Source organism: Coregonus lavaretus (genome assembly GCF_964263955.1).
Source record: "Coregonus lavaretus genome assembly, chromosome: 35".
NCBI classification, from domain to species: Eukaryota; Metazoa; Chordata; class Actinopteri; order Salmoniformes; family Salmonidae; genus Coregonus; species Coregonus lavaretus.
In genome coordinates this window covers 7,871,021-7,893,883 of record NC_140022.1, presented here as the reverse complement: position 1 = coordinate 7,893,883, position 22,863 = coordinate 7,871,021, and the positions used below count along the sequence as shown (strand labels likewise).

Here is a 22,863-nt window from a genome sequence, read left to right as displayed (position 1 = left end):
AGTTTTCAGAGCCCAAGGTTTGCACCGAGGGTTAGGATAAAGATGAGTCTGTGACAGTAGGAGTGACGTTTTTGGAAAAAGTGGACCCTTGCCTTTTGGCTGATCCATTTGTGGTTTCAGGGTGGGTGAAAACAGAGTTGGGTGCTGTGGAATCGGTGAGGGTAACCAGAAGTGGTCTTGTGATAATTATTTGTGTTTCTGCTGGTCAGAGGGAGCAGGCGCTCCATGTTAAACGAATGGGGGCAAGAGATGTGAATTGTTTTACTCTCAATAAAAGGGCACCATTGAAAGGAGTGATTACTGGGGTAGCGGTAAATGTGAACGCTGACCAACTGAAGGGGAAGATTCCTGGTGTTTGTGATGCTCGTCGTTTGGTGCGACGCAGACAGGGTGGCGTGAGTGGGGAAACAGAGTCATTGTCTGTTCTTTTGAGTTTTGATGTTGAGTCTTTGCCCGACAAAGTGATGTTAGGATATATAAGTTATCCGGTACGAGCTTTTGTGCCGAATACATTACGTTGTTACAGGTGTCAAGCTTATGGGCATGTGGCAGCAGTGTGTAGGAGGGAGGTTCCTAGGTGTGAGAAGTGTGCAGAAGGGCATGAGACAAAGGAATGTGTAGTATTGGGGAAAGTAGTGGTATGTATTAATTGTAGGGGTGCCCATGGGGCTGGGGATCCGAAATGTCCGGTGCGAGAGAGGCAGGTTGGGGTTTCCAGGGTTAGAGTAGTGCAGAAGTTGTCATATGCTGAGGCAGTGAAGAAAGTAGAGGAAGATGGGTGAAGGGGGAGGGATCCTGAGAGGAATGGTGTGAGTAGAAGATCTGTACCAGTACAGAGGGATAAACCATCAAGTGATATACACTACCATTCAAAAGTTTGGGGTCACTTAGAAATGTCCTTGTTTTCCATTAAAACATACATGAAATGAGTTTGAATATGAAATATAGCAAATGAATAGGAAATGTAGTCATTGACAAGGTTAGAAATAATGATTTTATGATCATTTATGATATTTGTGTCCTTCAAACTTTGCTTTCATCAAAGAATCCTCCTTTTGCAGCAATTACAGCCTTGCAGACCTTTGGCATTCTAGTTGTCAATTTGTCGAGGTAATCTGAAGAGATTTCACCCCATGCTTCCTGAAGGACCTCCCACAAGTTGGATTGGCTTGATGGGCACTTCTTACGTATCATACGGTCAAGCTGCTCCCACAACAGCTCAGTAGGGTTGAGATCCGGTGACTGTGCTGGCCACTCCATTATAGACAGAATACCAGCTGACTGCTTCTTCCCAAAATAGTTCTTGCATAGATTGGAGCTGTGCTTTGGATCATTGTCCTGTTGTAGGAGGAAATTGGCGCCAATCAAGCGCCGTCCACAGGGTATGGCATGGCATTGCAAAATGGAATGATAGCCTTCCTTCTTCAAGATCCCTTTTAACCTGTACAAATATCCCACTTTACCACCACCAAAGCATCACATTGCCTCCACCATGCTTGACAGATGGCATCAAGCACTCCTTCAGCATCTTTTCATTTGGTCTGCGTCTCACAAATGTTCTACTTTGTGATCCGAACACCTCAAACTTGGATTTGTCTGTCCATAACACTTTTTTTCCAATCTTCCTCTGTCCAGTGTCTGTGTTATTTTGCCCATCTTAATCTTTTCTTTTTATTGGCCAATCTGAGATATGGCTTTTTCTTTGCAACTCTGCCTAGAAGGTCAGCACCCCAGAGTCGCGTCTTCACTGTTGACGTTGAGACTGGTGTTTTGCGGGTACTATTTAATGTAGCTGCCAGTTGAGTACTTGTGAGGCGTCTGTTTCTCAAACTAGACACTCTAATGTATTTGTCCTCTTGCTCAGTTGTGCACCGCGGCCTCCCACTCTTCTTTCTATTCTGGTTAGAGCAAGTTTGTGTTGTTCTGTGAAGGGAGTAGTACACAGCGTTGTACGAGATCTTCAGTTTCTTGGCAATTTCTCACATGGAATAGCATTCATTTCTCAGAACAACAATAGACTGACGAGTTTCAGAAGAAAGTCCTTTGTTTCTGGCCATTTTGAGAATGTAATCGAACCCACAATTGCTGCTGCTCCTGATACTCAACTAGTCTCAAGAAGGCCAGTTTTATTGCTTCTTTAATCAGCACAACAGTTTTCAGCTGTGCTAACATAATTTCAAAAGGGTTTTTAATGCTCAATTAGCCTTTTAAAATGATGAACTTGGATTAGCAAACACAACGTACCATTGGAACACAGGACTGATGGTTGCTGATAATGTACGCCTATGTAGATATGCCATTAAAAATCAGCCGTTTCCATCTACAATAGGCATTTACAACATTAACAATGTCTACACTGTATTTCTGATCAATTTGATGTTATTTTAATGGACAAAAAAATTGCTTTTCTTTCGAAAACAAGGACATTTCTAAGTGACCCCAAACTTTTGAACAGTAGTGTATGTTTCAGTAAGATTGGATTTTTGGCATTTATAGCAGTGGTTATCAACTGTACTGCAGGGATGCAATGTAAGTTGCAGAAAATAGAGGTTGTGGTGGCAGCTGCAGAAAGGTATTTGGGTGTGAAAGACTTGACATCAGAAGATTTTCAGGGTGTGTTAAGTGGTGGTGTCCCATCGTTTCAGGCTGTTGACCTGAAGTAGGAGTAAATAGATTTAAATAGTGGATTATGGTAGTTATTATTATTATTATTATTATTATTGTTTTTTTATTGTTGTTTTTTGTGAGTCTAGTGTTAGATGGTAGGGTATTTGTTGTATTTTTTTTTTTTTTTTTTTTTTTTTTAAAGCAAAGTATAAGGGAGTTATACTCCAGTATAGTAGGTGGCGGTAAGGCAACATTTATTGGATGCCAACCACCATTAAACCTCATCGAAGAAGAAGAACAATCTTACAGGCAGTGCTGTGAGCAGCCTTGCTTTGGGGTGCTGAATGAAATAAGCGGAAGAGCCGACAGACGGAAGTGGTCTGTCAGGGAAGAACATTTTGCAGAATTAGACACAAAGAAGCTAAAACAAATTTTATATTTCGATTTAAACGTATTCCCCAGTCCATACCAGTGTCCGCTGCAATGATTCTGCTAGAAATCAACAACCGGATTATAGAAGAGACGCTGACGTTGAAATTTGACGGCGCATCCAATGGGTGAGAAATCAATGTTCCAGGCTAACGTTAGCTAGCTACCGAATAGCTAACAGTAGCCTTATCTTAATGTCTGGCCAGTATTATTTGCTCGACAATGAAAGATGGATGGAAAATGTGCGGCTGGTGGAATTGACAGAACAGTGACTATAGATTTGACACGTACAGTCATATTCTGGTTTAACTGAATAAAGTGGCACTCTCCTCAAAGACATCGCTTTGCCGGAATTATGGGGTGTGTCTGTCACTGTCTTTAGCTATGGCTAGCTAGACTGTCTGAAAGCTGTCTAGCCCCCAAAAGGGGTGGAAAGCTAAGCTAACTGTAGTTTACGTGTGCTTGTCGGCATCCCCTCATTTATTGTCCCAATGAACTGCCAATTTTTCATTTATGATGGTGGCTTTCACATAAAACATGAAACATGTCCAGCCATGTTGTTAGCTAGCTAGCTATCTACCTTATCACACTGGCTGCTATGCTAATCACCGCAATAAAAGGGAACCTGCTTTTCTAGTTCATGGTAGCTAATTAACTAGTTTGCTTTCATCTCCTCGCTTTGAATTGAGAAAGAGAACGTGTCGTTATTGGTTAACATTGTATTAGCTAGAGTCGTTAAATTGCAGGAAATTATAGAAATGAATTCAGGATAGTCCGACTAGCTAGCTAACATTCTATTAGCCATCGCCTTGTTGGCCTCTTCCGCATTCCAGCATTCCAGCATCCCCAAGCTGGGTCATGTCAGTGCAACTCTCTGGGTCGAGTCACTGCAGCGAATGCATTTATAGACAACTTCTAAACCCCAAGGAGTGGTTTCTTGAAATACATTTGCAAGTTGCACGAAAACCAAAATGGTTTTACAAGAATAAGCCAAAATGGTAACTGCTGCAGAATATTATTATACTGGCAGCAAATTAAGCGTTGTCTATAGTTAAGCCTACTCAACAAAACATGACCGAATTTGTTATATTATCATGCATTCAGTTTCGTACATATTTGACATATAATCCTCAATTTGCAGGACTAAACCAGAGGCAGTGGAGGTGACATTTGCAGGTGAGTTAAGGACTAGTGGTTCATATTTCCATGCAGTACCATGCAGTTATGACAATATTATGCTATTTCCAGGAGTGAGTTGTCCATGTGGATGCTTGTTTGTAACTGATGGCTTTTCTCTGAACTGTAGATTTCGATGGTGTCCTCTACCACATCTCCAACCCCGATGGGGACAAGACCAAGCTGATGGTCAGCATCTCCCTCAAGTTCTACAAGGAGCTGCAGGAGCACGGAGCTGATGAGGTGACATACACACACACCAGCATCTGTACCTCCCTTGGTCTTCATTCAATCTACAGAGATGTCCCGTGTAGCTCAGTTGGTAGAGCATGGCGCTTGCAACGACAGTGTTATGGGTTCGATTCCCACGGGGGACCAGCATATGTGACTGACTTGCTCGATTCGGTCTTATGTAGCAACATTTCAAATTGTGTTTTTTACATTGGATAAAAGTAGAGACTGAGCTAGAAAATGGTATATCATACACTACAGTTGAGGAACAATGGGGAAAGTAATTCTGCTTTGAAAGTTGATAAACTTGTAACCTCACCTTTGAGAAAATGGCCCTTGAATGTTTTGGTACCTACTGGAGAGCTCTTCTTTGTCTACACCCATTCAGCATCATTCGCACCCTTTGAGGTATTAGCCCCACCTATCTCATTAAGGATTCACATGTGAGGCTATGTACTAAACAACCAAAGATTTCAAGACTAAAGGCTGTTTTATACTACGGGTGTGTTCGTAAATTTAATCTGGAGTGCCAGAGTGTGCTCTGGGCTTTCGTAAACTCAGAGCGTTGTCAGATTGGCCGTTTGTAAATTCAGAGTGTTTCGCTCTCGGAGCGTTCAGAGCGCACACTGGACGCTCTGGCTGAAAAGTAGGGTTGAGCCGAGCGTTCTGACCTAACAACAGCAGTCAAGCACCCAAGCTAACTGGCTAACGTTGACTAGCTAGCTAGCTACTTCCAGACACAAATGAGAGAACAGCTCACTCTGACCATTCTACTCACCGTAGCAGAGCTGGTTAGGCTGTTTTTATGTTATCTAGAGAGTTGGTGACTAACTGTGCTGCTGGCAACAATTTAATAACGCTTTTTTGCCAACGTTTACTGACACCGGCCATATTCAACGGGTGTTGAGTGTTCTTAAATTCATCAGTTATTCTGCGCTCTGGCACACTCAGATGAGAGTGCTCTGAAATCGGAGTAGATAGGCCGGAGCGAATTTACCAGCTACGTCTGTCGACAGTTGTCGCAGTGACATCATAAACATTCTATTGAAATAGTTACTTGCATAGTGGAGTCTTTTGTTTAGACATGTAGCTAACTAGCTAAACAATTAACCATAATCACAACTCATAACGTTACTACCCTCCATGAATCTGCAGGTAGCTAACCAACCAGGTTCGATGTTAGCTAGCTAACATTAGGCTATAACTAGCAATGCAAATGGCTCTGAGATACTAATAATATTACTACACAGATCATACACGGGATGCTGACCTTCTAGGCAGAGTTGCAAAGAAAAAGCCAAATCTCAGACTGGCCAATAAAAATAAAAGATTAAGATGGGCAGTCTGAGATATGGCTTTTTCTTTGCAACTCTGCCTAGAAGGTCAGCATCCCGGAGTCGCCTCTTCACTGTTGACGTTGAGACTTGTTTTTTCGGGTACTATTTAATAAAGCTGCCAGTTGAGGACCTGTGAGGCATCTGTTTCTCAAACTAGACACTAATGTGTTTGTCCTCTTGCTCAGTTGTGCACCGGGGCCTCCCACTCCTCTTTCTATTCTGGTTAGAGCCAGTTTGCGCTGTTCTGTGAAGGGAGTAGTACAGTGTTGTATGAGATCTTCAGTTTCTTGGCAATTTCTCGCATGGAATAGCCTTCATTTCTCAGAACAACAAAAGACTGACGAGTTTCAGAAGAAAGTCCTTTGTTTCTGGCCATTTTGAGCCTGTAATCGAACCCACAATGCTCCAGATACTCAACTAGTCTCAAGAAGGCCAGTTTTATTGCTTCTTTAATCAGCACAACAGTTTTTAGCTGTGCTAACATAATTGCAAAAGGGTTTTCTAATGATCAATTAGTATTTTTAAAATGATAATTTGGGATTAGCAAACACAACGTGCCATTGGAACACAGGACTGATGGTTGCTGATAATGGGCTTCTGTACACCTATGTAGATATTCCATAAAACATCTGCTGTTTCCAGCTACAATAGCCATTTACAACATTAACAATGTCTACACTGTATTTCTGATCAATTTGATGTTATTTTAATGGACAAAAAAATGCTTTTCTTTCGAAAACAAGGACATTTCTAAGTGACCCCAAACTTTTGAACGGTAGTGTATATCATTTTTACAAGTATGAAAATGTATGCGCTCACTACTGTAAGTTGCTCTGGATAAGAGCATCTGCTAAATGACAAATGTAATGTAAAAAATGAATGCTTGAAAGGTAACCCATGGCACTCATCATAGTTGTAGTTTAAAATGTGTGTCAGAGTAGATGTATTTATTTTATGTGAAAAAGGAGAAATGTCTGTAAAGCAGGATGTCGGGGCTTTTTACATCCTCACCTTGTATGGAAGAAAGCAGCAGTGGTTTCTTATAGAAACAGGAAGTGCTTTCTGACTCACCCTTTAGGGAGGAAGTGCTGACTGAGACAGCAAAACGTTGCCTAATGAACACCATGACTGCCTTCTAGTAGTCTACCAGTTCTTGTGTTCTTACTGTCTGCGAGCACTACTGTCTGCGAGCACTACTGGATCAAAGGACTGGATAGGTTTCAACAGTATTGTTTTTACCTGTCCAGCACTTTAAGATCATGGAGGAAAAGAGCTGTGGAAAGGAATACCTATATCACTTGCTGCACAGTGGTGTGTTTTTAAAGAACCAGATCATCTCCCAGTCCTGTCACCTGACCATAGAAAATGAATGTCTGCCTTCATTGCCTTCTTCATTGTAATGGTATAGAAAGCTAGTTTAACTACTGCAAAAACAAAATGGCCTTGTGAGAACATGTTCAACTAATCTAGTGTTGTCCTTTTCAGTCACTCAATGTACATTTGGTACACCTTGTCACCTTTCTTCACTAACCCACAACAAAACACATTTCGCGTAGACATGTTCCACTTTACATGTTCCGTAATAGATTTACACAATACATAAATACATGCGTCACAATGGTGCACTCTTGCAGTTTTACTGTAAAGGGAACTGAATTGCAGTGCAGCTTCTTATAATAAAAGTTATGTCCTATCCTCTGTTTTGACATGTGTAAGCTGGATTTGCATATTATCTCCATGTTTGTTCAGGACATGATTCCACATTGACAGGTAACCTTTTTTTTTAGGGGAATGCCTATGTTCTCCCGTTACCATTATCTACACTGAGACATCCACCCCTACCCGTCTACTCCAGCTCTCTGATGTTGCATAGCTGGTGTCTGACTCTGTTACTGTCACTAATAACACACCAAATCACTCCCTCCTTTCAGCTGCTGAAGCGGGTCTATGGGAACTTCCTGGTTTCACCCGAGGCATGTAAGTACTACGGTCCACTCCCTATGTAAGTTAAGTAGTATGTAACTACAGTCCACTCTCCCTATGTAAGTTAAGTAGTATGAAACTACAGTCCACTCTCCCTATGCAAGTTAAGTACTATGTAACTACGGTCCACTCTCCCTATGTAAGTTAAGTAGTATGTAACTACAGTCCACTCTCCCTATGTAAGTTAAGTACTATGTAACTACGGTCCACTCTCCCTGTGTAAGTTAAGTAGAATGTAACTACGGTCCACTCTCCCTGTGTAAGTTAAGTAGAATGTAACTACGGTCCACTCTCCCTATGTAAGTTACCCCGGTCACAATGTTAATGACTCCAACTACTCAGAGAATGATCGACAGCGCATCATACAGCGCGTCATACAGCGCATCATACAGCGTGTCATACAGCGTGTCATACAGCGCGTCATATAGGCTATATGAAGTGCTATCACTTACGGAGGTCCAACGCAGTGCCTGTTGTGACTATAGCCCTATTTACTCGCCTTGCACAATTTTCACATTTTGTTGCGTTATAGGTACAACATGAAGTGTAGACACATTCAATTAAAATAACACGATGCACCCAGATCCTCCTCCATGATTGGAACTATAGATGGTGTTTACTGGGTGATACACTGTGTTTGGTTGGCACCAGGTCTAACGCTTTGCATTTAGGCCAACACGTCGTTCGTTTTTTTGCTTTGTTGCAAAGTCAATGCAGAATTGTATTAATATTTATTGTCATTTGCTATAGGCCGGTTTTGACCCCCATTCCCCTCAGAGATTGACACACGTTTGACACATGTCATAGTTTGTAAACCTCTTACAAATAATTATTCTAGCGATAATAATTATATCGAACAATAACTGATCTTGTCTGTGATTGGCCGTCTCCTAGGCTACAACGTGTCCCTGCTCTTTGACCTGGATGCGGTCCCGGCCAACAAGGAGGAGGTGATCCACCAGGCGGGCATGCTGAAGAGGAACTGCTTCGCCTCGGTGTTCGAGAAGTACTTCAAGTTCCAGGAGGAGGGCAAGGAGGGAGAGAAGAGGGCTGTGGTCCACTACAGAGACGATGAGTCCATGTAGGTGGCCGCTGCACTGCCTGGAAGAAAATGTATAGAAGTAACCATAGACAAAAACAAGGATGCTATTTGTTGTTAACCACTAAAAGTCTTAGCCTTTGGGTGGTTGGGGGGAGCGGTTCTACTAAAACATATGGCATTTTTTAAAGATGGTCATACCATATATCATTTAGCTATTTGATTTTGAATTATTAGGAACCCTGTAGGTATCAAAACAATTACTTGTTAAAATATTGAATTTGGCCTTTACTGCTATAGCCCATAGAAACACATTGAATAACACATTCATAAATGGCAAAATAGTCCAAAAATAAATAATAAGGAATAAGGTTTTGAAGTGTCCTATATATAAGAAAGCGCAGGATATATATATATAATGACACACACATTTGTTTTTGTTTTTTGGCAGGCACAAAACTACTTCCATATTTTTTTGTTGTTGCCATTACCGGGTTACATTCAGACGATTCCTGTGTCACTTGTGTGGGTCGTAGAACAAAACGCAGAACACCATCGTGTTCGTGAGACTCTCCCCTTTCGTTTTCTAGGCCAAACCGTTCAGACGCTACAGACGTTTTTGTGAGAAGAACGATTTTCAGGATGTCTCCTGGTCTGACAAACACCACTGTAGCTCTGCCACTTTCCAGCGCAGATGCGGAAGGCCGACATTGTCTTAATTAGCGTTAATCGACTCTAGAGGGTTTAAAAAACCGTCCGGGATTTGCATAGAGAATACATTTGGTTACAATGAAACAGCACAAAGGCGCTATATATATATATATATATATAATATATAATATATATATACAGTGAGGGGAAAAAAGTATTTGTTCCCCTGCTGATTTTCTACGTTTGCCCACTGACAAATAAATTATCAGTCTATAATTTTAATGGTAGGTTTATTTGAACAGTGAGAGACAGAATAACAACAAAAAAATCCAGATAAACGCATGTCAAAAATGTTATAAATTGATTTGCATTTTAATGGGGGAAATAAGTATTTGACCCCCTCTCAATCAGAAAGATTTCTGGCTCCCAGGTGTCTTTTTATACAGGTAAGAAACTGAGATTAGTAGCACACTCTTAAAGGGAGTGCTCCTAATCTCAGCTTGTTACCTGTATAAAAGACACCTGTCCACAGAAGCAATCAATCAATCAGATTCCAAACTCTCCACCATGGCGAAGACCAAAGAGCTCTCCAAGGATGTCAGGGACAAGATTGTAGACCTACACAAGGCTGGAATGGGCTACAAGACCATCGCCAAGCAGCTTGGTGAGAAGGTGACAACAGTTGGTGTGATTATTCGCAAATGGAAGAACTGTCAATCTCCCTCGGCCTGGGGCTCCATGCAAGATCTCACCTCGTGGAGTTGCAATGATCATGAGAATGGTGAAGAATTAGCCCAGAACTACACGGGAGGATCTTGTCAATGATCTCAAGGCAGCTGGGACCATAGTCACCAAGAAAATAATTGGTAACACACTACGCCGTGAAGGACTGAAATCCTGCAGCGCCCGCAAGGTCCTCCTGCTCAAGAAAGCACATATACAGGCCCGTCTGAAGTTTGCCAATGAACATCTGAATGATTCAGAGGAGAACTGGGTGAAAGTGTTGTGGTCAGATGAGACCAAAATCAAAGTCTTTGGCATCAACTCAACTCGCCGTGTTTGGAGGAGGAGGAATGCTGCCTATGACCCCAAGAACACCATCCCCATCGTCAAACATGGAGGTGGAAACATTATGCTTTGGGGGGGGGGTTTCTGCTAAGGGGACAGGACAACTTCACTGCATCAAAGGGGCGATGGACGGGGCCATGTACCGTCAAATCTTGGGTGAGAACCTCCTTCCCTCAGCCAGGGCATAGAAAATGGGTCGTGGATGGGTATTCCAGCATGACAATGACCCAAAACACACGGCCAAGGCAACAAAGGAGTGGCTCAAGAAGAAGCACATTAAGGTCCTGGAGTGGCCTAGCCAGTCTCCAGACCTTAATACCATAGAAAATCTGTGGAGGGAGCTGAAGGTTCGAGTTGCCAAACGTCAGCCTCAAAACCTTAATGACTTGGAGAAGATCTGCAAAGACGAGTGGGACAAAATCCCTCCTGAGATGTGTGCAAACCTGGTGGCCAACTACAACAAACATCTGACCTCTGTGATTGCCAACAAGGGTTTTGCCACCAAGTACTAAGTCATGTTTTGCAGAGGGGTCAAATACTTATTTCCCTCATTAAAATGCAAATCAATTTATAACATTTTTGACGTGTTTTTCTGGATTTTTTTGTTGTTATTCTGTCTCTCACTGTTCAAATAAACCTACCATTAAAATTATAGACTGATCATGTCTTTGTCAGTGGGCAAACGTACAAAATCAGCAGGGGATCAAATACTTTTTTCCCTCACTGTATATATATAACTTTTTATATATATATATATATATATATATATATATATATATATATATATATATATATATATATATATATATATATATATATATATATATACAAGAAAAACATATTTTTTTATGCCAGTATTCCATGTCAACGAGGTGACTACCGGTTGTTGACATGTTTCTGTGTTTCTCCTCAGGTATCTGGAGGCCAAGAAGGACAGAGTGACGGTGGTGTTCAGCACAGTGTTCAAAGACGACGATGACGTCATCCTTGGGAAAGTGTTCATGCAGGTAAAACAATATTTCTCTCTCAGGTTTTCATGACCCTTAACAGGAACCGCCTCACACATTATTAAAACGAGCTTGGCAACACAATGTACGGTACAAAATGATGTAATTACAATACAGTATGTAGTTGTCCATATGGTTGTGAAAAGGGGAAAGGGTACCAAAGTATCTGTTTGCACTGTTGACCGAAGGTAGTTCACGACAGTGATGAAGAAACCCCATCCCCTCTCTGTGTCTGTCTAAATGCTTTATGAAATATCTTATTTGCTCTCTACACTATTAGGTAATTGTCATGTGTGGATGGATGTGTGTGTGGATGGATGTGCGTGGATGTGTGTGTTTTGTGTCTCGCTCTCTGTGTGTAGGAGTTTAAGGAGGGTCGGCGAGCCAGTCACACAGCCCCCCAGGTTCTGTTCAGCCACCGGGAGCCGCCCCTGGAGCTGAAGGACACTGACGCTGCCGTCGGAGACAACATCGGATACATCACCTTCGGTCTGTACCAACCAAATTCCAGTTACTTTCCCCAAATTCCCAGGTTTTCCAGAAATCCAGGTTGGAGGATTCTAGATTTCCTGCTTATGCCCTTCTAATTCCTGGAATCTTCCAAACCGGATTTCGGTCCTACCTGGGAATTACAAGGGTGTACTGTACAAGATAGTACTTAGAGCTGAATTGTGTGACCGTAAAAAACAACAGTTTACTTATACTAGACATGCAGATAACCGGCTCTGTCTAGTGACATGATAGAAAGTAGTCAGTGGATGAACATATTTGCTTGAATATCAGGTCAGTCATAAGCCTAATTCCAATGTCTTTGTGTTAATGTGTGATCTTTCTCCTGTCCTGTCAGTCCTGTTCCCACGTCACACCAATGCCAACGCCAGAGACAACACCATCAACCTCATCCACACCTTCAGGGACTACCTGCACTACCACATAAAGTGCTCCAAGGTGACTTCCCTAACTAGTATACTAACTAGGACCATATTAGTCCCAACTTCTGTACTGCCCTAACTAGGGCCCTACCATACCTGCACTAACTACTCCCCTAACTAGGGCCCTACTTTACCTGCACTAACTACTCCCCTAACTAGGGCCCTACTTTACCTGCAGTAACTACTCCCCTAACTAGGGCCCTACCATACCTGCACTACCATGTAAAGGGACAGATTCTGGACGCAGATTAAGCCTAGTCCTGGACTAAAAAGAATGGTCAGTGGAGAGTCTCCCTTGAATATAAATGTAATCTGTATCCAGTAAAACGCCCCAAGGTGAGCACTAACTACTTTACCTGCACTAACTAGGGCCTTACTATACGGCACTAACTACTTTACCTGCACCAACTAGGGCCCTATTTTACCTGCACTAACTACTCCCCTAACTAGGGTCCTACTTTACCTGCACTAACTACTCCCCTAACTAGGGCCCTACTTTACCTGCACTAACTACTCCCCTAACTAGGGCCCTACTTTACCTGCAGTAACTACTCCCCTAACTAGGGCCCTACTATACCGGCACTAACTACTCCCCTAACTAGGGCCCTACTTTACCTGCACTAACTACTCCCCTAAATAGGGCCCTACTTTACCTGCAGTAACTACTCCCCTAAATAGGGCCCTACTTTACCTGCACTAACTACTCCCCTAACTAGGGCCTTACTTTACCTGCAGTAACTACTCCCCTAACTAGGGCCCTACTATACCGGCACTAACTACTCCCCTAACTAGGGCCCTACTTTACCTGCACTAACTACTCCCCTAAATAGGGCCCTACTTTACCTGCAGTAACTACTCCCCTAACTAGGGCCCTATTTTACCGGCACTAATTACTCCCCTAACTAGGGCCCTATTTTACCTGCACTAACTACTCCCCTAACTAGCGCCCTACTATACCTGCACTAACTACTCCCCTAACTAGGGCCCTATTTTACCTGCACTAACTACTCCCCTAACTAGGGCCCTACTATACCGGCACTAACTACTCCCCTAACTAGGGCCCTACTATACCGGCACTAGCGTGGTAAAACCCTGCAGTCTCAGTGATCATGAAGGTTTCTGATGGGGTTTCCATCGTAAAAGGTTACGTGCGTGTGGTCAGATTCCTGCCTGGTATGCGTTGAGGTCACTCATTTTGGTTATATAAGGTTACAAAAGGTTGACTGCCCCAGAATCAAGGACTTCAGCAAAGATGTTTGTTTTTATGCACCGTTTGTGAAGTGAGCCAGTGATCCTGTATTCTAAAGGATCTGTGTGTCTGTCACATCGTATTGACTACAGGCCGCACCACACAAGATGATGACAACAGGATGTTTTTGTGCGGAATCTGCGGATGGGTGTCTGCCTAGGCACAGTTTCAGCCATGTGGCTGATGCATTGCTGACTATATTCTATTCTCTTGTTTGGGGAACTGTTATGTGACGCTGGGTGTAGGGTGTCATTGTCACTTTAATAATGGAACACTAGTCACTTTAGTAATGGAACACTAGTCACTTTAATAATGTTTACATAGTGTTTTACTCATTTCATATGTATATACTGTATTCTACTGTATTCTAGTCAATGCCACTCTGACATTGCTCGTCCTAATATTTAAATATTTCTTAATTCCATTCTTTTACTTTTAGATTTGTGTGTATTGTTGGGAATTGTTAGATACTACTGCACTGTTGGAGCTAGGAACACAAGCATTTCGCTACACCCGCAATAACATCTGCTATGTGACCAATACAATGTGATTTGGTTCGGTCAGTTAGTGTGCGTGTCAGTGAGCTGTTGGTTCAATAGGTGTGTATTAAGGGTTGTGTGTCTCTGTCCCTCCCCTCCAGGCCTACATCCACACACGTATGAGGGCTAAGACTTCTGACTTCCTCAAGGTGTTGAACAGGGCACGACCCGACGCTGAGAAGAAGGAGATGAAGACCATGTCGTAAGTTACTGCTGCTGCTCACTCCAGCGTTGGAGTGCTGATTTAAGATCAGTTTTGCCTTTTAGATTACAATGGATAATATTACATGTGTATGGGGGGTGGGTGATCCGATCCTAGATCAACACACCTACTCTCAGATGCTTTTAGAATATGGTCCCATACCTGGACTGTGCCTGATTGAGCTTTCCTGGAACTAGCGGAATAGTCCCACCTGACAGGCACTGCAGCCAAGGCTCCATCAAAACGCTCAAAGTATTAAAAAAAACAAAAAAAACATACTATTTGGACCCAGATCTGGCTTATTCCACTGTCAGCCATTGGGTTCACTGGGATGTGAGTTACCTAACGTTACCTCTAGCACCAGTCCACACACAGCACTGCCTGTAGGACACTTCATATGAGAAAGTCACCCAGATGTAACTGTGAGTGTGGCCTGTTCTCATAAGATGTAACTGTGAGTGCGGCCTGTTCTCATAATAGATGTAACTGTGAGTGTGGCCTGTTCTCATAACAGCTGTAACTGTGAGTGCGGCCAGTTCTCATAACAGCTGTAACTGTGAGTGCGGCCTGTTCTCATAACAGATGTAACTGTGAGTGCGGCCTGTTCTCATAACAGATGTAACTGTGAGTGCGGCCTGTTCTCATAACAGATGTAACTGTGAGTGCGGCCAGTTCTCATAACAGATGTAACTGTGAGTGCGGCCTGTTCTCATAACAGCTGTAACTGTGAGTGTGGCCTGTTCTCATAACAGCTGTAACTGTGAGTGCGGCCTGTTCTCATAACAGCTGTAACTGTGAGTGCGGCCTGTTCTCATATCTCCCGTTTCTTTTCGTTTATCAAAGAGATCAGTTATCATTTAATGATGCACACTGACTTCTTTCACCATGTCCCCAGATCTTATCGTCCCTGGTAATGCTTAATTTCTTTTCTGCGTGAATGTTTTCACGTCCCTCGCCCACCTAGACATTCCTTTCTTAGTTAAATACCAACGCCGAATACACACACTCACCAGCGCCTGTGTGGTGAACAGCACAGTCAGATGGAGAGAGAGAGCCTGGGTAGAAGTGTGCACTGTCACGACATCTCTGGTACCAAGTTGCAGCCGTTGCCCAAACCACAGCTGATAAATGAATGGATTGTAGAGATTCCTTAGAAGCTGATCAAAGAATAGATTCTACATATTCCTTAGAACCCTCCTGTAATGTTGTTGTGTCTGTGGGCTACTGTGTTTGTAAGGCCGGTCTTGTCTGAACAGTTGTATGTTTGTGTTTGTTCCTTGTGTGTGCTACTATAACTGCTTTGACACTAGCAACGCTGTTTGAAGTAGGCTTGGGTGGAATTTGAACAAGGTTCCCCCACCCCTCTCTCTCTCACACACACACACAGTTTGGTCCCTATCGCTGTGTGGGATCTGTGGATCCGACCAGTGCTCCCCCTCTCTGTCTGAAACAGAAGAGCCCTTGTCTAAATATGAATATTTAACTGTGACTCCGGGGGAACTCTACGCCACTGTTCCTCAGGGAGCTCAGCTCTGGGTGGAAGCAAGCAGGGGTGTAGTCTTGTTTCACAATCTGGGATTTGGTCATCGGTAGTTGACATAGTCGGTTCAACATTTAGTTGGAAGGTGTGGTATCTGTTCTTATGTGTTTTAATCAAATCAACTATATGCACTGAGCTTGTCTGATGCTTTAATCAAACTGTTTGATTAAATAATTAAGACACACAAATGACTAGAGGGAGTCCGACCGCAATTGATTTGATTGTACCGGGCCGGGCTCAGACTTGCTGCGCTTTGTTCAAAAGAAAAAAAACAGCAAGTGACTGTGACCCGTTGTCTCTCTCTCCTCCCTGCTGCAGCGACCACCACACATCAACAGTGTGTATAGCGCTGTCCGTGTCGCTGAAGCTGCAACATAATTACAGACATTTCTGAATGAAAAGTTATGTTACCGAAATCCCTAATTTGTTTAGGAAAAACATTCTCTATTCCCTAAACCCTTGCTCTTTCTACGTGACATGTATACTTCGCATGCACGTGACCAATAGGGCCTGACCTATAGCATAGCATAGCATAATCACATCAATAAATTGGTTATAACAAACTCTGAACACCATAATACATGGATGCAGAGGACATGACAAATACATTTGAAATGGGGGAATGTTTACTGGTTGTGCAGGAGGTAAAGGGGAAGTCAGATGTGTGGAATAAATTTGACTTTCATATTTTGTTGTTACAGCCTGAATTTTTAAAATTGATTAAATTGCGAAAGAGAAAATTGTCACTGGCCTCCACACAATACCCCATAATGTCGAAGTGGAATTATGTTTTACATTTTATTAAACAAATTAATAAGAAATGTAAAGCTGAAATGTCTTGAGTCAATAAGTATTCAACCCCTTTGTTATGGCCAGCCTAAATAAGTTCAGGAGTAAAAATGTGCTTAACAACTCACATAATAAGTTGCTTGCGCAATAATAGTATTTTAACATGATTTCGGAATGACTACCTCATATCTGTACACCACACATAGATAATACATTTTATCTGCCTTCAGCTATATCTTTCAACTGCAACATTTCAACAAGTTTGTCACCTAGCCAGCGCCAGCGAGGAGCTTACCTTGGATCTCACGTGGCAAGAGGGTTTTCCTCTAAAACACCTAGAAGTAGTAATGCCAAGCCCTCTGTAGCCAATAAAGTGTCTGTGTGGTCCCTCTGGGACAAGATTGGCTAACTGTTTTTTTATGTCTGTTTTCAGGGGCAAGACGTTCTCCCGCTGAGGCTGGTCCACACGCGCACTCTGACCCCTAGACACGCCCAATCGCGCCACACCAAGAATCGACGCCACATTGGACAGGATCACAGGCCCCACCCCGCCCCTAAAGCCCCGCCCAGCGCGTGTCCATCCTGTGTCTTTTTAAAATAAAGTTGGCTCCTCTTTGAATAAAGTTGTCTCTTCTTAGGGAAATCCAGGCTTAAAAGAATAAAAAGGGCATTCCTTGCTTTGCATAGTTGAAAGAGAATTATTAGTCCTATATAAATATATATATAAAAAAATGAAATGTTTTGATACGATATCTTTTACTCCATTTGGTACTCTCTTGCCTTGCTGACTCGCTCTCTCGCTCCCTGGTGGTGTCCATAACATCAGAACCCCTCCTCTCTCCCTCCCTCCCTGGTGGTGTCCATAACTTCAGAATTCCTCCTCTCTCCCTCCCTCCCTGGTGGTGTCCATAACATCAGAACCCCTCATCTCTCCCTCCCTCCCTGGTGGTGTCCATAACATCAGAACCCCTCCTCTCTCCCTCCCTCCCTGGTGGTGTCCATAACATCAGAACCCCTCCTCTCTCCCTCCCTGGTGGTGTCCATAACATCAGAACCCCTCCTCTCTCCCTCCCTCCCTGGTGGTGTCCATAACTTCAGAACCCCTCCTCTCCTCTCTCTCCCGCCCTCCTTGGTGGTGTCCATAACTTCAGAACCCCTCCTCTCCTTCTCTCTCCTTCCCTCCCTGGTGATGTCCATAACTTCAGAACCCCTCCTCTCTCTCTCCCTCCCTCCCCGGTGGTGTCCATAACTTCAGAACCCCTCCTCTCTCTCTTCCTCCATCCCTGGTGGTGTCCATAACTTCAGAACTCCTCCTCCCTCCCTGGTGGTGTCCATAACTTCAGAACTCCTCCTCCTCTCCTCTGTCTTTCTCCTTCCTCCTCTATATGCTTCCATATTGTCTGTACCATTGTCATTGGAAAAATAAACCAATCTTATAAAAAGCATTATTTTCTGTGTTGTGGTTTCACAGACCTTAATCTCAGATTAACGTTACTTTATTTGGCTGATTGTACACAAGGTTCAACGGAAATGTGATTTCCACATCCCAACTTCTCCAAAAGACAAACGTACACATACAGGTTGGAGAAAGCGGCTGCCATACTACGACGCAGTTGTGGGGGTTAAGTGCCTTGTTCAAGGTCACAATGGCAGGCGACGGCATCTAGGATTTGATACCAGCAACCCTCCCGTTGCCAGATCACTTCCCGCACGATTTTTCCCGTCAGACCCGGAATTCGACCTGGCAACCCTCCGGTTGCTCGCTCCTCTAACCTCTAGGCCAGGGCTGCCCAACCCTCTTCCTGGAGATCTACCGTCCTGTGGGTTTTCAGTCCAACCCTAATTTAACACACCTGATTCTACTTATTAGATGCTCAACAATACCTTAACTAGCTGAATCAGATATGCTAAATTAGGGTTGGACTGAAAACCTACAGGACAGTAGATCTCCAGGAAGAGGGTTGAGCAGTCCTGCACTAGGCTACCTGCCAATACCTGCCATGTCCGATTCACAATTCCTTAGAACTCCAGACAGAGAATAGATGTTGGAGTGGAGTAATACCGAGGAGAGTATTTGGAGAGGCCTGCCTTACAGTAGGTACAGTAGAAATATGTCAACACATCAGTAGATCTGTTTGCTTGTGCTCTTGCCAACTGTCATGCCAAACGTCTTACATAGAATCTAATGTCATCAACCATAGTTGTCATTCGTGGGAAACGACATGTTTACTGTTGCATTGTCTTTGGTTTCATTTTAGCTTCTCTGTGAAAACAGCTGTTTGATCTAGATTCAATTCCTCAGAACTCCAGTCCTCACTAACTCAATCAGTGTCAATGTTTCTGTGAGTGAACAATAAACACACTGCCACTATTTCCAGTCGAACAGGTTTAGGACCAACACTACGCTTACTACCAGGGTAATATTGCACAACTCAATGCTAATAAAAACAATGTTCCATGCCTTTATTTTGGTATATATATTTTTTTGTCATTTAGCAGACGCTCTTATCCAGAGCAACTAACAGGAGCAATTAGGCTTAAGTGCCTTGCTCAAGGGTACATTGATAGATTTTTCACCAAGTCGGCTCAGGGATTAGAACCAGCAACCTTTCGGTTACTGGCACAACGCTCTTAACCACTAAGCTACCTGCCGCCCCATGTTTTGAAAAGAGAACTGGAAGGCATTGATGATACAGAGTCAAGAACAATGTGTTGAACATATTTATTTTATAGATAAACATCTCTGAGAAAGAATGCATCGGAATAACAACACCAAAACTACTTAACACCGTACACAACACCATTAGTTACGATGAATAGAAAACATGATAGCTAGGTCCAGCCGGCCTGACAGCTAGGTCCTGCCAGACAGAAAGCTAGGTCCGGCCAGATAGGTAGGTCCGGCAGGCCAGCCAGATATCTAGGTCTGGCCGGCCAGATAGCTACAGTGCCTTCGGAAAGTATTCAGACCCCTTGACTTTTTCCACATTTTGTTACATTACAGGCTTATTCTAAAATAGATTAAATAACTAAAAATCCTCAGCAATCTACAGACAATACCCCATAATGACAAAGCAAAAACAGTTTTTTGAAAAACTAATTTTTAAGTACCTTATTTACATAATATTCAGACCCTTTGCTATGAGACTTGAAATTGAGCTCAGGTGCATTGGAGCCCACCTGTGGTAAATTCACTTGATTGGATATGATTTGGAAAGGCACACACATCTCTGCAGCACTCTACCAATCAGGCCTTTATGGTAGAGTGGCCAGACGGCAGCCACTCTTCAGCAAAAGGCATATGACGGCCCGCTTGGAGTTAGCCAAAAAGGCACCTAAAGACTCTCAGACCATGAGAAACAAGATTCTCTGGTCTGATGAAACCAAGATTGCCCTGAATGCCAAGCGTCACGTCTGGAGGAAACCTGGCACCATCCCTACGGTGAAGCATGGTGGTGGCCGCATCATGCTGTGGGGATGTTTTTCAATAGCAGGGACTGGGAGACTAGTCAGCATCGAGGCAAAGATGAATGGAGCAAAGTACAGAGAGATCCTTGATGAAAACCTGCTCCAGAGCGCTCAGGAACTCAGACTGGGGTGAAAGTTCAACCTTCCAACAGGACAACGACCCTAAGCACACAGCCAAGAAAATGCAGGAGGGGCTTCGGGACAAGTCTCAAAATGTCTTTTTGAGTGGCCCAGCCAGAGCTGGGACTTGAACCTGATCGAACATCTCTGGAGAGATCTGACAATAGCTGTGCAGCAACGCTCCCCATCCAACCTGACAGAGCTTGAGAGCATCTGCAGAGAAGAACTGGAGAAACTCCCCAAATATAAGTGTGCCAAGCTTGTAGCGTCATACCCAAGAAGACTTGATGCTGTAATCACTGCCAATGGTGCTTTAGCAAAGTACTGAGTAAAGGGTCTGAATACTTATGTAAATTCGATATTTCTGGGGAAAAGGTAAATGGGTCTGAAAACTTTCTGAAGGCACTGTATGTCCGGCTGGCAAGACAGCTAGGTCCGGCCGGAGGAGGAGGAGGAAGAAGGTTTATCCTCCTCAGTTGGTGGCTGCTTCGGTTGTTGGTGTCTCAGCCTTAGCTACATTTATAGGGGCCTCCTCTGTCTTCGTAGGGAGGCTCTCTTGAGTTGTCGGGTCTTCCTTCTTTGTGTGGGCCTCTTGGGTTGGAGGGAGACTTTTCTAAGTCGCCGGGGCTTCTGTCTTTTTGGGGACCTCCTTTCCATCAACCTCATCCTTTTTCAAGCCCTTCTTTTCAAGCCCGACTGATGTGGAGTCAGGAAAGAGGAAGAAGATCTCAGTCTAAAGGTTCTGTAGGATATTTTTCAGTTGAGGAATTGAAGTAGCCTTGTGGAACCGTCCTGATTGCTACGCTCACCACTCTGTTTCTGTTTAAAACAGAATGTGAGCTATTGCGCGATCAGGACGGTTCCACCAGACTATAATTGAAGAAGACATATAATTTGAATTGGAAATGTATAGTATATTGGCCATGTTCAAATCAAATTGCACATCCTGCTTGATTCATATATTTGCATGAATTGAATGGGAATAGACACCACCTCTGCAACACATCAACATAACATTGGGATCAAATGAATCAATGTCTTATAATCACAATCACAATACCATCAGATCCATCTACCACGTTTTTCTTTTTTTTTTTTTTTTTTTTCTTGGGGTAGATCAGCTTTAACATGTTAATAACATTGTATTTTTTGACAAATTAATTACAAATGAAAAGCTGAAATGTCTTGAGTCAATAAGTATTCAACCCCTTTGTTATGGCAAGCCTAAATAAGTTCTGGAGTAAAAATGAGCTTAACAAGTCACATAATAAATTGCATGGACTCACTCTGTGTGCAATAATAGTCTTTAACATGATTTTTGAACGACTATCTTATCTCTGTACCCCACACATACAATTATATTTAAGGTCCCTCAGTCGAGCAGTGAATTTCAAACACAGATTCAACCACAAAGACCAGGGAGGTTTTCCGATGCCTTGCAAAGAAGGGCACCTATTGGTAGATGGCTAAAAATAGACAAAGCAGACATTGAATATACCTTTGTGCATGCTGAAGTTATTAATTACGCTTTGGATGGTGTATCAATACAATCAGTCACTACAAAGATACAGACGTCCTTCCTAACTCAGTTGCCAGAGAGGAAGGAAACCGGTCAGAGATTTCACCATGAGATCAATGGTGACTTTAAAACAGTTACAGAGTTTAATGGCTGTGATAGGAGAAAACTGAGGATGGATCAACAACATTGTAGTTACTCCACAATACTAACCTAATTGACAGAGTGAAAAGAAGGAAGCCTGTACAGAATAACAATATTCCAAAACATGCATCCTGTTTGCAACAAGGCACTAAAGGAATACTGCAAAAAATGTGGCAAAGCAATCAACTTTTTGTCCTGAATACAAAGAAGTGTTATGTTTGGGGCAAGTCCAATACAACACATTACTGAGTACCACTCTCCATATTTTCAAGCATAATGGTGGCTGCATCATGTCATGGGTATGCTTTATTCGTTAAGGACTGGGGAGTTTTTCAGGATGAAAAATAAACGGAATGGCAAAATCCTAGCGGAAAACCTGGTTCAGTCTGCTTTCCACCACACACTGGGAGATGGATTCACCTTTCAGCAGGACAATAACCTAAAACACAAGGCCAAATCTACACTGGAGTTCTTTCCAAGAAGACGTGAATGTTCCTGAGTGACCGAGTTACAGTTTTGACTTAAATCTACTTGAAAATCTATGGCAAGATCTGAAAATGATTGTCTCGCAATGATTAACAACCAGTTTGACATAGTTTGAAGAATTTTGAACATAATCATTGACAAATGTTGCACAATCCAGGTGTGGAAAGCTCTTAGAGACTTACCCAGAAAGACTCACAACTGTAATAGCTGCCAAAGGTGATTCTAACATGTATTGACTCAGGGGTGTGAATACTTATGTAAATCTATATTTCATTTTCAATAAATTAGCAAAAATGTCTATTTACATGTTTTCACTTTGGCATTATGGGGTATTGTGTGTAGATGGGTGA

At 42.9% G+C, this 22,863-nt stretch overlaps 1 protein-coding gene across 1 annotated transcript; it reads left to right on the top strand.

Annotated features, from left to right (window-relative positions):
* Positions 1 to 2,893: 2,893 nt before the first annotated feature.
* On the top strand, positions 2,894 to 18,224 carry LOC311109863 (actin-related protein 2/3 complex subunit 2-B). The gene is made up of 10 exons (XM_084152877.1): positions 2,894 to 3,164; positions 4,178 to 4,212; positions 4,343 to 4,455; positions 7,712 to 7,757; positions 8,658 to 8,844; positions 11,435 to 11,528; positions 11,891 to 12,017; positions 12,376 to 12,476; positions 14,350 to 14,450; positions 17,213 to 18,224. Exons 1-10 carry the CDS (start codon positions 3,091 to 3,093, stop codon positions 17,232 to 17,234), a joined length of 900 nt encoding a protein of 299 aa, XP_084009003.1. The 5' UTR covers positions 2,894 to 3,090; the 3' UTR covers positions 17,235 to 18,224.
* The last annotated feature ends 4,639 nt before the right edge of the window (positions 18,225 to 22,863 follow it).